Consider the following 18,086-nt stretch of genomic DNA (forward strand, 5'->3'; position numbering starts at 1 on the left):
CATCACAGAAGAAGGTGTTCTCCCACTCCCACTTGCCAAGATCCGAAGAGCAGTACATTTCCCCAACTCTCAGCCAATGGAGCAGGCAATGTACTCTGAATTGATGCTGAAAGAAGGGAGAAGCAAGGAAGGAAGGCAAATAACATTTGTCAAGGTATCCTCTTCCATATGCATTGCCTCAGTGAGCTTTTACAATGACTGTCTGGTGTACTTTTTATGATCCCCATTTATAGCAGAGAAAACTAAAAGCGTAGGAAGTTTAGGAAACTGAGGCTTTTATATCCCACTGCTACTAAACAAATCTGAAGCCAGATCTGTCTAATCCAAATTCTGTGAACTTTCTGTTATACTGCCTTAAAGGGAGACCTGTTCAACTTACCACCCCACTTCCCTCTGTGTAGGAGCATTTTCCCACAGAGCCAACCTTATGAAGCAAAACTTGGCCCCTGAGTGGCTCACAGCAGCTGTCCTCGCTTAACATGCTGTAGCTGAACCATAGTCCTGGTTTGTCTTTCCAAACACTATCACACAAATGCAAACAAAATTTTGGGCTACAGCCCATTCATAAAATGAAGCACTCCCATATCTGGGATGATATGGAACAAACAAGGAGGATCCTTCCCATCAGAGAACCTTCAAGAAGTCTCCCCATGATTGAGTAAGAAGGTAAATGGAGGTTCATGTATAGGCTTAGCTCTCTTTTTCTCAGTGCAAGAATGATGCAGATAAAAAATATATGATCATAGGCTTATTTCTATGACAAAAGAATGAAAGCATCTGATGAGAGAATTATGAAACCAGATTCATTCCCATATAAAAGCACATGCACTGCCTCATTTCTAGGGATTTCCAAAGTCCTTTCAATGGCAATGCCCCAAGCAGCAAAAGCTTTGCTAACACCCACAGCTGAGAGTATTTAGGAAGAATTGGGACGATGTTTCTAGGTTTGGAATCCTTTTAAGTCTTTAATGAACATTCTGTTGTTGTTGAGGAAAGTCAGTTAAGAAAAACATTCCAGTTTTGATTGCACATATAGTCAACAGGCCCAAAACACATCTTAATTTGGTGTCACAATAAACAGGATTTTTAAAAATCAAGGACTGGCAATTGAAGCCATGAGTACAATTTGAGTGGCTTTATGAAGTGGTGCTACTGTAAGTTTCCTTAGCAGGAGAGTGCCACCTTGGGCCTGTAGAGATAAAGTAGAGCATGGGACAGTGGCCAGCTGGAAGAGTAAGCGGTACCTCCGGCCCTCCCCTGACTTCCACCCTCACCTCCATCACACACAGTCTTTCCAGGACCTGCTATCCTATTGACAAATAGTAGAAGAAGCTCTGGAGTATAAGCAGAAATGATTGCAGGATCTCCAAGAAAGCTTTTCCAAAAGGATTACTTGACCTTTGCAAAGTACAAAAGTAATAGCAGAGCAGGCGGCTTTCCTTCATACTATTTCCACTTTAAAGCAAGTTGATTAATGCATATAATGATGGGAGATGATTGAGATGGTGTTAAAGAAAGAGAAATCAAACAGTAGGTATCTAGTGCCCCTGAATAATTCAGGTCCAAACATCTTTAGGAATAAGTTCATGATGTCAGTGATTCCTCACACAGTGTGACCACACAGACTATTTCCAGAGCGTTGGTGTCTTCCCCTGGTGCCCTGCACTCTGCAGTCAATTCAGGGGGACACCTCGGGTGAAATAAAAGCACTGTGCTCCTCCAGTCTGGAGAGCCTCCAACTGTGACCGTGCATAGCTCAGAAAGGGATTGTCAGAACCGACCCTGGGCTGTTGGCTGTACCTGCAAAAATAACCATTCCGAAACACCAGCTGGTATTTCTCAGGACACAGCCCCTCAGGATTATCTTCTCATTGCTGAGGGAGTGCTTGCTGTCATTCCAAAAGAGGACTCCTGTGAATTTATCTAATTTGTTGTTAGGTGCCTCACATACAGCAATCCCTGTAAAACAAAAAACAATTTTTTTTAAAAAGCCTCTTTATGACTCACCTTGAACTCTCTTTAGAAGCCCACAGTACTTGGTTACCACCTTACTTCTTATATACAGTATACTTTACCTTTTCTTCTAGACTGCACAGTGTTGCATATATACAAGATTGTGCTAAGAAAAATAAGCTAGGGGGTACAAAAATGAAAATCCATGGAATGTTTTGAACGTAACTTTTCACCCTGTCCAAATAAGAATAGAAAGCAAGAGAGTCATGAGATATTTTTTCCTTAAAAAAATAAAAATCACTTATCTCTACTTCTGATTGCAACAATGACTTTGAAAGGATAAAGCAGGGCTGTCCTAAAAGTTTTTCTTATTCCATATCTTTATACTTACTGTGAACTCTCCCACAGGTTAAGATGGCATACTTCCAGTTTCATAACCAAAGTTAATCAGGTCTTTCTAGGCTCATAATCAGAATTTCGAGGGTTCTACTATATTCCACCCCCAAAACACCTGGGCCTTGTTTGCTATATGTGCCTGAGAATGCGTGTGATTCCTTTCAGCTGTTCTATGCTTCTTATCTTGATTAGATTCAGAGTTCTGGGGACTCTCAAAGGCACCATATAACTTGCCCCAACCTGGCCAGAAGATGTTTTTAGTTTTTTGTTGTTTTTTTTTAATTCCAAGCCCATTCCAAATCAATGAATCAATTCGTTCCATTATTTCAATAAGAATATACACTTTCAGGGTGGGGTTTCTTTTGATAGAAGAAGAAACCAGAAATAATCTTTCATGGACCCTGTCACAAAATACAATTATTAGATTAAAATACATTTGCACTGCAAACTGTTGGGGGTTTAAATCTTTTCTAAGTAATGAGTATAAAGACTTGAAAGACAGAGGAAGCAAGAAAGGAAAAGAGAGAGGGAAGAAATAAAAAAGAAGGTTGTAGGAGATCCAAACAGGATTCAAGCCAGTCAGGGGGTAATTAGTATCTATAAAATTCTCTTTCTCAAAAACAATAAAAATACATTTATTTAATCAGAAGCCAAAAATGGTAGGTTGGAACATAATAAATGGCGTTTGGAAAATTAAAAAGGGAGGCATGTCTTCAGTACTGATTGAAGGGAAAGGAAACCAGCCCAGCCTGGGGAACCTCTGTATTACGGACTTACAGCACTCACCAAGCATCTTCTGAACTTAGAACATTCTTACATAGGCTCCCTTTCCTTCCTAGGACATCTTTTCCTTTTAACACTCTTAGACATAAGGGACAGCAGCCAGTTTTCACCTGGCCTGATCATTTCTGACCAACCAGATTACTAAGATTAACAGATCTTGCATGAAAAAAACAAAAATAAACAAAACCCTGAAAGAAATGAGTGACTTGTGGCCTCAGGACTGCTTTTCCAAATTCCATCTCCCTTTCCTCAGTATAACAAAAATGCTGCCTAAACGCACCCCCACTCAGGCACTCACTGGAGTCTTCCCAGACATCCATTGCTAAGCAAGAGAGTGCTGGCAGGAGGATTTGGATGAGGCTAAATAACCTATACAAAGTCACTTTTTATGTGAAAGAAAGTGGCCAAATTCTGGTTGCTCCCCTTATGGTCTATCACTGATATTAAAAAGTAAATTAAAACTGATTTCAACTGGCCCAAGTTGTTTGGACAATTACATTGTGAAAGAAGAGACCTTTTTCTAAATTCTAAGAATTCAATATCTTTTTTTTCTTGACCAATAATTTTCATTCCTAAATTTTGTCGAACCTTGAATTGATGTCACCAGAAAAATCTACATAAAATAACGGGTTGACAGCAACCCTTAAAACTTATTCCAGTTTCTTGACCCAAGACTCAATTTCTCAGACTTCAAACTTGGCCACCAAAAAAAAAAAAAAAAAAAAAGTGCTTTGGGCAAAAACAACATGATACACAGTCCCTGCCAATAGGAATATAAAAAACAGGCTCATTTGATCATTTTTTGTTGTCGCAAGCAAAGACTGACATGGAGGAAAATGCAGCCTTGGACACGTTGGATTGCTCCTCCCTGGCCCCAAGGCTCATCCACTTCTGGCCTAACACCAAGGGTGTGCTTCTAGACAGGCACAGGCAGTAAGGCCAAGGGGTTCTGCCCAGGTTCTTGGAGGCCAAGCCCCAACTCAGCCTTTCTCGAAGAGTGTGGTCCCAGTGATTTAAGTACTAAATACAGGGCCCAGTCAAAACAAAACGGTGGGAACCAAGCCAAACTACATATTTTATCTTCAGAAATGCCAAGCTTCCCCTTTCTTAGACCTGTTAGTGTAAGACACAAGCTTTCCAATTTCTTTTCAGTCCCTTTCCGCAAGGGGGTGAACAAGTTCCTTAGAAGGGAGCACTGTATTCACGTCTGTATCCCCATAACCTATCAGACTGCCTACATAGTAGGATCTCAAGAAATATTTGTTGGAGATGGATGGAAAAAAATTTCAGATGGTTTCAAAAGAGAGGTTGGGAGATGAGATGGGTATTAGAATAGATCTAAGAATGAAAGAATATTTCATGGTAATATTCATGGGCATATTTCCATGGTAATAATGATAAATGGGGATTAGAAGACCTAATAGTCCAGCCACAATGAAGAACTTAGATTGATCTAACTCTAAAGGGTTAAAAATAGATCTGAGAACACTGAAATGTAGGAATCTTAAAGTACATTAAAAACAACCAGAAATATATCTCAGACGTAAAGCATAAGAAGGACTAGGGAAAAACTTCAAAACCCTTCTTCTTTTTGCTAATTGTATCAGAGAAAAGTAACAGGCAATAAACAGTCTGACAATGGATCAGAAAACTGTTTAGAAAAAAAATGGCATTGTTTCTCACATAGTTATTCACTAAAAACAGGCTTGGAGCACAAAGTCATTTTCAACGGACAATAAAACAACTGGGGAAATATCATGTCAATAATGAAGTATAAATATAATCAAACTAGCCAGTCACATTTGTTTGCCTTCTGAAGAGAACACACATGAAAGCAGATAGTAATTCATCCAGTTCACGATCACACAGAAATGCCCTAGACCCATGCTAAACAAAATCCGCAAGATTTCATTCTGGACCTTCCTCAGCTCTCTAAATTTAGTCGGGTAGATTGTTCATTCATGAGCAACCTAATAACTTTTGCCTCAAAGTGGAAATCTTATCATGAAATGGAGCTCAGTACCCAGTACTCCATGATTTTCCAGAGAAGTTGGCTTCATTTCTCTAAGTATATTATTATTAGCAATATTTCTTGATTACCCACATTGCAACTTTTCCATAAGAGAAATTATCTATTAAATAAGACATCATTATTGCTGTTCAAGAGTTTCTCCAGCCAAGAGCTTTTTAGAGTTTAGGATATTGCCCACTACTGTTGCCCTGATAACTGTGATAAATATGTGGGTTTTTCTTAGAAAGAAGAGTGTCACCTTCTTGTTTTCTAAAGCCTGTTTCTTCTTCAACCATCAAGCCTCAGCCACCCATCATCACCACCATCATGATCATATCAACAACAGCAGTAAACAGGGAAGTTATTCTTCCTGTCTTTACATGGAATCTGGGTCTCAGGCAGTCACATTAGCTATGCTGTTGGGCTGTGCTTCTGCCCAGGTGAATGGGAAACCTCTCTGGTAGGTATAAAAAAAAAAAAAAAAAAAAAAAAGTCACAGGATCCTAACCAACCCTTTTTGTTTTGTTTTGTTTTTAACCAAAAAGAGATGCCTGTTTTTCTGTGTTTTAATTGCACACATGCTATTCTTTAGAAAGGACCACAAAATACACAGGATTCCTGAAATAAAGAGTCAACCTTTCCCCAGTTCAGAACTCAGTATTAACAGTCATACAAAATATGTAAACTTGTCATAAGTTGCAAAAAACAGATCTCAGTCCAGTCAGTAACAATATGCAAAAGATTCTTAAACGCATTTGGACAATTCACATCCGGGGCTTTCCCCAAGGCATAAAAATGTCCAGTTTACAAATGTATAATTGACAAGAATTCCCAGTTACTTATTTGAAAAAGCTTATCAATTCCCGTAAGATATTAGCATGAAAAATCAAGGCCCACTGTATTTTTATATTTGTTATGATATTAGATCAAGTTATGAGTTTTCTTATAAAGTTCAACAGACTATATATCAATTTTTTTCTAATGTTTGAAATATACAAAAATATTTACATGAGAACTTTTCAAATAAATGGACTTACCTACCAAAACTCAACTCTATCTTGTGAGTACTGGTCTCTATGTTTGGTCAGCTCTTCTATAAACGCTTGTCAGGAATCCTTACATTCAAGATCACTGAGAACACTGCTATTTTTTAAAAAATATGATAATGCCATCTGAGTTCTGGATGGACTTGATCTGTGGTAATTAATTTTATACTTTTAGGTTTACAGTATTCTTGTAATTTCTTACCCTACCTTATAATTTCCTAGCCTGATCAGGGACTAAGCTTTCCTATTAATTCCTTCAACTCTCCAATGCTACCTTTCTGCTTGTAGTTTAAAGTCTCTCAGCCCCTTTGACTGCTTTGCCAGCAGTCCTCGGTTCATATTATGGCTTCTCCACTTAGTAACCATCTGACACTGTGAAAGTTACTCAATTTAACTGGATCTCAGATTCCTTGCCCATAAATTGGAGGTAATAATAATCTCTTCCTCCCAGGGCTGTAAGGATTAATAAAACTGTATACAATCACTTAGCATGGTGCCTGGTGCATACTAAAAAATGTTCATACGCCAATACCATGTTTAGTGCCTGAGAGCTTTAGGATGTTTACTTAATAAAATGTTTCTTTGGGAATGAGCACATTTTCAAGTGCGTCTTCTCCCCTGGACTATAAGCTCTATGAAAACAAGGCCTGCATCTGACTATTAACTACTGTATTCCAAGCCTTAGTAAATCCCTAGGTATTGCGTTAAAGATATATTTACTAAGGCATTTTTTACAGAACTAGAACAAATAATCCTAAAATTTATATGGGACCATAAAAGACCCTGAATAGCCACAGCAATCCTGAGAAAGAGGAACAAAGTTGGGGGTATCACACTACCTGATATCAAACTATACTACATGGCTATAGTAATCAAAATAGCATGGTACTAGCATAAAAAACAGACACATAGATCAATGGAACAGTATAGAGAGTCTAGAAATAAACCCATGCCTATGTGGTCAATTAACACATGACAAAGGAGGCAAGAATATATGATGGGGTAAAGACAGTCTATTCAATAAATAGTATTGGGAAAACTGAACAGATACATGTAAAAAAATGAAACTAGACCACCTTCTTACACCATATACAAGAATAAACTCAAAACAGATTAAAAACTTAAATGTAAGACCTGAACTCCTTGAAGAAAACATATGCAACAAACTCTCTGACATTGCTCTTACTAATACTTTTTGCTGGTATGCTGTCTTGGACAAGGGAAACAAAAGAAAAAATAAACAAATGGGACTACATCAAACATCAATGGGACTACATAAAAAGCATTTTTGCACAGCAAAGGAAACTATCAACAAAATGGAAAGACAACTTATTGGTATATCCAATATGGGGTCAATATCCAAAATTTATAAAGAACTCATGCAACTTAACACCAAAAATCTAACAATCCAATTAAAAAATGGGCAGAGAACCTGAATAGACATTTCTCCAAACAGGAAATAGAGATGGCCAATAGACATGAAAAGATGCTCAATGTCACAAATTATCAGAGAAATACAAATCAAAACCACAATGAGATATCACCTCACACCTGTCAGAAAGACCATCAACAATAAATTAACAAACGACAAAATTTAGTGAGGATGTGGAAAAAAACTCATGCACTGTTGGTGGGATTACAAACTAGTACAGCCACTATGAAAAACAGTATGAAGGGTCTCAAAAATTTAAAAACAGAACCACGTTATTACCCAGAAATCCATTTCTGGGCATTTATTTGAAAAAATCCAAAACACTAATTCAAAGATACAAGCACCCTTATGTCAAACTATATCAAACTACTATAGCACAATTTGCAATAGCCAAGATATGGAAGCAATCCAAGTGCCCATCAATAGATGACTGGACAAAGAAAATGCAGTACGTATATGCAATGGAATATTACTCAACCATAAAAAAGAATGCATTCTTACCATTTCCAACAATAGGGATGGATGTAAAGGGTATTATGCTAAGTGAAATACGTCAGACAAAGAAAGACAAATGTCATATGATTTCACTTACAAGTGGAATCTAAAGGACAAAATAACGAACAAACAAAATAGAAACAAACTCATAAATACAGAGACCAAACAGATGGTTACTAGATGGGGGGTGGGGGGGTCAGGGGGCAGGGTGAAAAAAGTGAAGCAATTAAGTACAAATTGGTTAGTTACAAAAAAGTCACAGAGATGTAAAGTAAAACACAGGGAACATAGTCAATAATACCATAATAACTTTGCCTAGTGCCAGGTGGGTACTAGACTAGCCAGGAGGAACACTTTGTAATTTATATAAATATCTAACCACTATGTTGTACACCTGAAACTAATATAAAATAATACTGAATGTCAACTGTAATTGAAAATTTTTTTTTAAAAGGGGAGTAAAGGTGAAGGGGAATAAAAGCTTCCAATTTCCAAGTATAAAATAAATAAATCATGGGGATATACTGTACAGCATAGGGAATATAGTCAATAATATTGTGATGGCATTGTACAGTGTCAGATGGTTGCTGGATTTATCAGGATGATCACTTCTTAGGTATATAAATATTGAATAACTATGGTGTACACCCAAAACTAACATAATACTGTATATTAGCTATATTTTAATAAAAATCTTTTCAAAATGATACGTTTACTAAGTGAACCAACAGGTGGCCGAGTAAATGAATGAAAGAAAAGAATGAATGAAAGATCATGCCATGCCAATGGAGGCCACCAGCAAGATACTGTCCTTTAGTTTAGAAGTAAAATTGGGGAGGCAGGGATACTGATGAGAGATATCCTGAGGCCCTTCCCATCTCAGTTTTGACCCTGGTGTCCCCAATTTGGAGTTTTCAGTGGGGATTTCTCTGTGGATCGGAGTGGGACACTCAAGTCTTCAGACACTTGGAAGATATGCACATATGATACAAGAACAGAATACTGTAATTTGGTGCCAGAGAAAGCATTTTGGCAAGTCTCTGGAGAAAAACCACAGAGTAACTAGAAACAAAAATAATGCCATACTCAGATTTGCCCAGAAGTCACAAGCTAAAGATATACTTAGCCCAGACAGGCACGCCTCACATGTGTGTCTCATCTACATGAACTTGCCATAGCTGGGCAGGCCATTTCCAAATGTACACAATGCTGATATCATATTTTTAATTTAAACAAAAGAATGCAATATCTGGTTTTGATTCCCACAACTCAGGGAGTCTTTTTCTAGTCACCAAAGGAAACCCTGAAATCTATTGATAATCTATTATGGCAATGGTGAGTAGAGGAGACAAAAAAGAGGAACGAGGAAAAGAATGGGGGAGTAAAAGTACCAAAAGAAACTTGAAAATACATGTGGAGATAGTTTATAATTCTACATACTTCATATTGCATCTTGTGCTTAGTATGTGCCTAATAAATAGACTTAATAAATGAATATGGAGCGATGACAAACAGAAAAGATAAACAGAAAAAGAGACAATGCAGGTAGAGAAAATAAGAGTGAAAGAGGAAAATGAAAAGGAGAATAGTAAAAAAAATGGAAAAAAGGAGGAAGGAGAAAAGAACTTGTAAAATGGGGTAGTTAGAGAAATGTGTGTACGTAGTGTACAGTATGTGAACGTGTGTGTCAGAGAGGCAGAGAGAGATCGAAATTAAAACATGTAAACTAGGACTTGGAAAGAAAAAAAAGGGTGGGAGGGAGTTGAAGGCTATAAGAGAGCAACAGTAATTGTGGGAAGGATTTGGGGTTTGTTAAGTGCCCAACTCTTTCAAAAACTTTTCATACCACATCTTGTGTCACCCTCAGGTCTTTAAATTTGGCTGCTAACAGGGGAAATCCAATTTGTATATTATATCTAATTTATTTCCCCTTAATGCCTCTATTCATTCTTCAGATGCTTCTTTGGAAACAAAATAAAATCACATTCTAATAGGCTAAACCCATAAAACATCATGTTGTCTTGAACAATTTTAAGGTAGATTGAAATTCTACCCAAGATTTAAGAATGAAAGAGTATATTTAACGGAAACCTGGTTCTTAACCCTGAAGCGTATCAGCCTCATGCATTTGGCATTATATGTTCTCTGAAAAATAACCACAGTTATAGAAAAGAAAGGTGTGTGTTGCCTTTATTTGAAAACAATGATACATTAGAGATTTGGTGAGTTACCTATGCTGTGTGAAGCAAATTCAGGCCACATCTAATAAATAATTATTACTCCACTTGAAAAACAAATTTTATGAAGTACTAAAAGACTCTATATATAAATAAGTCCTTTAACCTTTCAAGATATCCCATCTGTAAAAAAGAAATTATTTCAGATGAGAAAGTGGTTTTTGCTTCAGCCTGCATACCACTTGTATTGGTTTAAATTGGGTTTCTTGCATTAAATTATGTTTGGAGAAAGGATTTTGAAGTAAAGGCCTTATAAAACCACCACAGCAGATGATCCCTCTCCCAGCCACCCGCTCTCTCGAAGAAGGGGACCCACCTCTCTAGCCCTGTCCTACAAGGCCCCATCAGGAAGCCTTCTCCTCACCCCATCATTTCATAGGCTATTCTCAATCCCTTTACCTTAGGCCCTTCCTTTGCTCTCCTATGCCTTTCTGGGAACTGATGGTGATCCTGTCCCCTGCTCTCTGACACTTGGGACCATATATTCATGCATTCAGCAAGTACTTATTGAGCACCTACTATGTGCTAGGCACTGTTCTAGGAACTAGGTATATCTCAATTGCAAAACAAAGATCACTGTGCAGCTTACACAGCAGCAGTAGAGATGGACAATAAATAATAAACTTAGAAAATAAGCAAGCTATAGAGCATGTCAGATGGTGGTAAGTGCTATGAGAAAAAGTTGAGCCAAGTAGGAGCGATTGAGAGACAAAGACTCATGCTGAGGAGAAGGAATCTTGGCCCCATTCCTGGGGTTCCATGTAAGAAATCCACTTAATCCAGGCTGGACCTTTATCCACTATCTTGGCATTGACCTATGGTCAGAGTTCTTGGAGGGTAGCAAAGACAGTTAGCACTCAACAAATACCCATACTTGTTATTTCCCAGGGTCCCTCGGTCAGACTTATGTGACTCATGCTTGCCAATGAAATGTTAGAGGAAAAAGCAGTTAAAAGTTAGTTTGCCTCTTTCATCTCATCCTTACTCTGATATGCTGACCTTAGAGGCCACTAGTCTAGGCACTAGGGCTACAAGATAGAGAATGCCACCCAACCTGCATCAGAATGTGACATGAGCAAGAAATAAACTTTTACTTTTTTATTCCACTAAGATTTGAGGATTTTCTGTAATTGAATCATAGTATGGGCTATCTTCATTAATATCTATGAAAGAAAGTGAACTGGGTAATTATATCCTTCGTCTTCTGCTTTTTGAGGATAAAGAAAACTAAAAATCATCAATTTTTACCTCCTCATAGATTCACGGAGGTATACAGGCATAGTTCTGGCAAGAAAGAAATGAGGAATGGTAAATTATATTTAGGTTGCCATTTTAGGACTCCATAAATATACTACGAGGTATTTTAAGCAAGTATTTTAATTCACAAACACAACTTACTTTTTTTGAATTCATATAACAATAAAATTTCATTGAAAAAATTAGTAGAAAATTTATAATTTGTTCTAATCTAATCAAAATATTTCTTGAGCCATTCAAAGTTTCCTGGCTGTTCCCCGACTTAAATCTCAAATTGGAGGAATATTTCTTTTCTGTAAACATTTTTTATAACAGAGATATTTTTGTTTTTTCTATATATTTAAAGAAAAACATTTTGGTGGGGGGGGATATGGGAGAACAGTGCGCCTCTCCAGGGCCCATCAGCTCTAAGCTGCCAGCCCCCAACCCAGCCATGGAGGGCGCAGCCCAGCTCCAAGTCCAGCCACTGTCCTCAACCTTCAGTTGCAGGGGTACAGGTCACCATCCCACGTGGGAACTGAACCGGCAGCCCTGTCGTTGAGAGCTCGCGCTCCAACCAATTGAGCCATCCGGCTGCCCCCAGAACTTTTTTAAACAGAGATTAAAATACTAACAGAATCCAGATGGAATTTACAAGTAAATGCAAAGCACAGACAATATAAGCTCTAAGCTGTGCCTTTGTAGTGTGAAACCTTATAATGTAAATTTGCCTGTGTTTAACTCATAGGATCATGCTAAGACCCTTGTCCACATTTTCTTTTAGTGGACTCTAAGGAAAATATTTTGGAAGGTAGTCTCAAACTAATCAAGATTCATTAATAAATAAAATCAATCTGTATGGAAATAATGATATTCAGGGCCTAGCATACAAGTGTGTAAAGCAAGAGTCCATTGAGGGGTGGCAGGAAGGCCGTAAAGATTCTCCTACAGCTTGTCGTGGTGCCTATAGTCCTACCATTAATGGCTCTTTCCTTCGGCTCTTAAAGGATTTTGTTCTCTATGACAGCTTTAACAGAAAAGAGCAAAACAGCTGGAACATAACAGGCAGAGGAGACCATGCTGAGGAGGAGCGGACTGGGTTGAATGGTGTGAAGATGTTGATAACAAAACCATGATCTAAAAGGGCAACAGCTGACCAACTGAGTAATAAATCAGAATATTCTTCCTGAACACCAGCTGTCTTTAAGACATAAGGTACTATGCATGATATAGAAATACATAAGGCAAGATTACTGTCTTCACGAAGTTTGCAGTCTAGTGTTTGTTATTTATTATAGAGCTAGAGAATGAATGGATGGTTAGACCTAGAGCTTGAAATGTGTGGCTGATATTCATCCTCAGCAAGTCTTCATAGGGCTCCAGGGAGGCCAAGGTCAGGCAAGTGAAGGGTATTGTGGGATGAAAGGGAACAAGAGGTAGAGAAGAGGAAACAAGAATGAAATGAACGATGAACTAATAAAGTCATTCTCCCCTTGGTAATCACTTTTAATCTTTAGTGTGAGAAGTGATTACAGGCTTTGATGCCTGGAGAATTTTATGTCCTTCCACCAAATGAAAAAGAACAAGAAAAACAAAAATTGGTTTTCAGATAATTAGTTTGTTACTTTTTTTGTTATAAAAGCTTTTTTATTTTGAGGGTTTTGTTTGTTTGTCTGTTTTAAACACTTACCATCAAATTCTGCAAGTCTGCTAATATCTGCTCCAAGCTCTGAGGTAACTGATAATGCATGGCGGACTTTAAGATTCGTTTCCCTGTGAAATTAATAGACATGATGTGAATTTTCATATGGAACAGCCCAACAGGATCTGACACAGAACAATCAGGTCGGTGAAGCACATACAAAATCCAACACAAGAGATTCAAGAAACGCCCTTTGAGTTTTATTCACATCTCTTACAATGAGGACAGGGCTTTGCAGGGTCCTAAAATCGGCGTTCCACCCACAGCATATCTGTGTAACAACACAGCAATCTGTTTTGCTATATGAAAGAACAGAGGACATAATAAATATGGCTTCATTCGAATCTACTCAGACATCATGCATGAGTTACAAAACACATTACGGACGGAAACACAGTTGCCAAATAAAGGAGGCCAGTATCACTCCAGAGTCTACTATCTACATAGGAGTTTACTTGCAAAAGATGGTCATGGCTAGTTTCACAGTAGGTGAAATTTAAAAAGGAAAAGGCACATAGTTTTGTTTTTCTTGGAAAATCAAGCCAAGCATTCCATAAGTCTAGAATCAAACAACCAAACAGGAACTCAGTGGGTCACAGTGAGCTGGTCATCTTCTTCCAGGCAGGACCATACATACATCCTACAGATGGCTGCTCTCTGGTATTCATGAAATGACCAGCAATGAAAGTTCTATGACCACCACTCACATCTTGTGTTTAAGAGCTTGCCATGCCAGTTTTCTCACTGAATTCAACCTATTCTTTTCTACTATAGCTTAAGATCATCTGTCAAAGTTCTGTATTTTATGGAAATGTTTATTAGTGGGTTCATTCAGTCAAGAAATATTGATTGAATACATACCATAGTCACCCATGATACTCAATGCTGCCCACAAGAGTTATTGTCCTCTCGAGGGAAACAAGTACCGTGTTTCCCCGAAAATAAGACCGGGTCTTACATTAACTTTTGCTCCAAAAGACTCATTAGGGCTAATGTTCAGGGGATGTTACCCTGAAAAATCATGCTAGGGCTTATTTTCCGGTAAGGTCATATTTTCGGGGAAACATGGTAGTAGGTGAAAAAGCAAATATCACCTTCTGGAAGTAAATGCTAAACCATGAAATTATGAAATTTGGAGAACCAAGAAGCAGATAGATACCTGAGAGAGCATTGAACCTAAACTTCCCATAGAAGAGTTTCACAATGATGTTAAGACAGTATGAACCCCATAGGAATGCCCATTGATGAAACAGCTTTCTGTGGGAAACACTAAGTTGGATGTATAATTGAAGTTACTTTGTATAAAAGTAATATCAGTGATCAAAATCTATTAATTTGTAGGAGGCAGAGATGAGTAGGGAATGAGATAGCCAAGAACTTCATAATTAAGGCAGAAATTGAGCTGGGCTTGATGGACCAGAGTGAGATAGTGGTGTTGAGGTTAAAGGACAAATGTGTGCATTCATTTAAACCACTTTTCAAATACTAGAAACCATCACACAAACTAGGCCAGACAGTCTCATTCCTTAATCCCACTCAATACATCATGTCACGTTAAAGTTTTTTTTATCATTTTAAGTTACTTCCTCAGGACTCTCTCTAATATCTCACTTCCACCTTCAGATATAGAAATCAAAGAGGGAAAATAATCACACATAGGCCTATGATAAAAATAAAATGTATATTTTTCAAGACTCCTGATTAATACCTTCAGTGTCACGCCATATTCTTAAGACTTTAACCTGCCTAAGTATCTTGATAAACTTCAGAATGATTTTCAGCATAAGAAATAATACAGAAACATCCTGTATAGCCTTCATTGTTTCCCCAATGGTAAAATATACCAAAAACGATATCACAATATCACAATAAGGATACTGACATTGAATCAGTCAAAATACAAAGCATTTCCATCACCACAAGGATTCCTCAGGTTGTCCTCTGTAGCCACACCCATTTCTTTGGCTCCTCTAACCCATCTTTAACTCCTGGCAACCACTAACCTGTTGTCCATTTCTATAATTTTGCCATTTCAAGAAGATTATAAAAATGGACTATTATAGTACGTAACTTTTGGGATTGGCTTTTTTTACTCAGCGTAAGACTCTGAAGATTCATTCAGGTTGTTGCATATATCAATAGTTCATTCCTTTTTATTGCTCAGTAGTATTCCATAATATGGATATACCACAGTTCATTCAACCATTCACCTGTTGAAAAGTATGTTAAGTTGGTTCTAGCTTTGGGATGCTACAAATGAAGCTGCAAAAAACATTTGTGTACAAGTTTTTATGTAAACACAAGTCTTAATTTCTCTGGGATAAATGCCCAGGAGTGAAATTGCTGGGTTGTATGGTAGTTGCATATTTAGTTTTTTAATAAACTGCAAAACTGTTTTCCAGAGTGATTGTAACATTTTACATTCCCCTTCAGCAATGTGTGAGTGATCCTGTTTCTCTACATCCTTGCCATCATTTGGAGTTGTTACTATTTTTTCATTTGAACCATTCTGATAGATATGTGGTGATTACCTTATTGTGGTTTTAATTTTAATTTCCTTAATGGCTAATGATGTTGAATTTTTTTTCGTGTGCTTATTTGCCATCTGCATGTCATCTCTGGTGAAATGTTCCTTTATATCATTTGTCAAGTTTCTAATTGAATTGTTTGTTTGTTTGTTTGTTTGTTTGTTTTTACTGTTGAGTTTAGAGCATTTTTCTTACATTCAAGATACAAGTCCTTTGTCAGATAGATGGTTTGCAAATATTTTCTCCAAGTCTATCGCTTTTCATCCTCTTAATAAGGTCTTTTGTTCAGCAAAAACTTTTAATTCTATAAAGTCCAGTTTATCAAATTTTTCTTTTATGGGTCATGAATTTTGTGTGAAGTCTAAGAACTATTTGAGTTGTCAAAGATCTTGAAGATTTTCTCCTATGTTTTTCTCTAAAAACTTTGTAGTTTTATGTTTTACATTTGAATTCAATTTCTTTAAAAATTACAGGGCTATTCAAATTATCTGTTTCATATTGGATGAGTTGTGATAGTTTGTTTTTCAATGAAGTGGTCCATTTCATCCATGTTGCTAAATTTATGTGTATAGAGTTGTTTGTAGTATTTCCTTATCCTTCTGATGTCTACAGGCTCTGTCGTAATATCCTGTTTCATTCATTATTTTGTTAATTTGTGTCTTCTCTTTTTTTCTTTTTCAGTCTTCCTAAAGGCTTGTCAATTTTATTGATGTTTTCAAAGAACCAGCTCTTTGTTTCATTGATTGACTCTATTGTTTTTCTGTTTTCAAGTTCATTGTTTTCTGCTCCTTTTCATGTCCTTCCTTCTGCTAGCTTTGGATTTATTTTGCTATTTTCTAGGTTCTTGAGATGGGAGATTAGATTTTTAATGAGACTTCTTCTCTTTTCAAGTGTATGCATTTATTGCTATAAATTTTCCTCTCAGCACAATTGTAGCTTCTGCCCAAGCCAGGGATAGGATTACAGAGGCCAGAATATTTGAATGGCTCAATATGACAACAATTTGGGAGGCAGTGGTTAAATGATGAGTTCTTTTGTCAGGCTGCCAAGTTGAGTCCTGGCTTCACTCTATAGAAGTTTGGGACAAATCACTTACTCTTTCTAAGAGTTGGTTTTCTTACTGTACAATGGGGCTTATTTAGTACCTACTTCAGGAATAAATGATAAATTTCATCTAAAAAACAGTTATGGTATCTTTAAAATGTAAGCATTCAATAAATATTTTTATGCCCGACACATTGACTCCACTGAAACAGAACCACACTGTGAACTAAATTCTAAATTAACATCAATGTCAAAACTGCATCACACTCCATTTCTCTTTTCTTTCTATGTCTTCATTTGACCCAGTTCCAAAAGGCTGCCTTTTAAAGTAACATTGGTCCTTCTTTCCTCAGTAGATCTTGATCACTACTCCTCTCACTTTTCTTAGAGAATCACTTGAAATTAAAAATGAACAAATCCAAAAAGAACCCTTCTAAAGAATTTCAGTGACGAGTCTCTGTGTAGAATTATTCACATACACGTGTTTGGCTCACTGTTTCTGAAAGAAAATATATTTAAGAGAAAAGATAAGAGTTTTCAAAAGATCTGCAAAGTAATTAGCAAATTGACCTTGCAATTTAGACTCCTACTTCTGTCAAGAAAATAAAATGAAGACCAAAGTTTATATTTTAATCTTATTTCTAAAGGTATTACTCTTAAATAAATTTAAAACCAAACTCATTAATTATCCTAACGTTAATAACTTACCCATCGAGCTCAGCAGTTTCAATATAACACAGGCCATGTGGCTCACTGCTTGATAGGAGAAGCAGATCAGCCTATTTTAAAATATCAGGATAAAGAATATTTATAAGGGAAGATTGGTTAGAAGCTTTCTATGTTGTATCACCCCTCCACTAGTAATGATCCAGGAGAACCTTAGGGAAAAAGTGAAAGAGGTAAAATCCTATTCCACCTCTCTGTCATATACCCTGGACCAAATCCTTCCTCTACTTACCTGCTCCTGTTCTGCTCACACTTGACAATCAAAGTATAAGTTAGGGCAGTGGATGTCATAAAAATAAATTTATTTTTGCAAGAAATATATAAAATTCTATTTTCTTGCTTTGATAATTACTAATAGAAAATATAAAACTTTCCCAAATAAATAAGACAAATGGAAATATTTAATATGCACATATTTTAATTCCTTTGTATTATCAGCTAAGAGCAGGGGGCAGGCAAAGAAGATGGGGAAAGACAGATGTGAAGTCGGAGGAACT

The 18,086-nt window shown here is 37.0% G+C and overlaps 1 protein-coding gene across 5 annotated transcripts in view; it reads right to left on the reverse strand.

Moving 5' to 3' along the window:
- The window catches only part of ATP8B4 (ATPase phospholipid transporting 8B4 (putative)), a 193,373-nt gene that overhangs the window by 91,835 nt on the left and 83,452 nt on the right, over positions 1 to 18,086 (reverse strand). For all 5 annotated transcript variants that reach the window (XM_074327761.2, XM_074327758.2, XM_019730670.3 and 2 more), the window contains 3 exons: positions 17,572 to 17,642; positions 13,280 to 13,362; positions 1,801 to 1,959 (listed from right to left, as the gene is read on the reverse strand). In XM_074327761.2, coding sequence (XP_074183862.2) covers positions 1,801 to 1,959; positions 13,280 to 13,362; positions 17,572 to 17,642 — 313 coding nt within the window. The remainder of the gene's footprint in view (positions 1 to 1,800; positions 1,960 to 13,279; positions 13,363 to 17,571; positions 17,643 to 18,086) is intronic.

This window comes from Rhinolophus sinicus, chromosome 3 (assembly GCF_057876585.1).
Source record: "Rhinolophus sinicus isolate RSI-liver-muscle chromosome 3, RSI-T2T, whole genome shotgun sequence".
Classification (NCBI taxonomy): domain Eukaryota; kingdom Metazoa; phylum Chordata; class Mammalia; order Chiroptera; family Rhinolophidae; genus Rhinolophus; species Rhinolophus sinicus.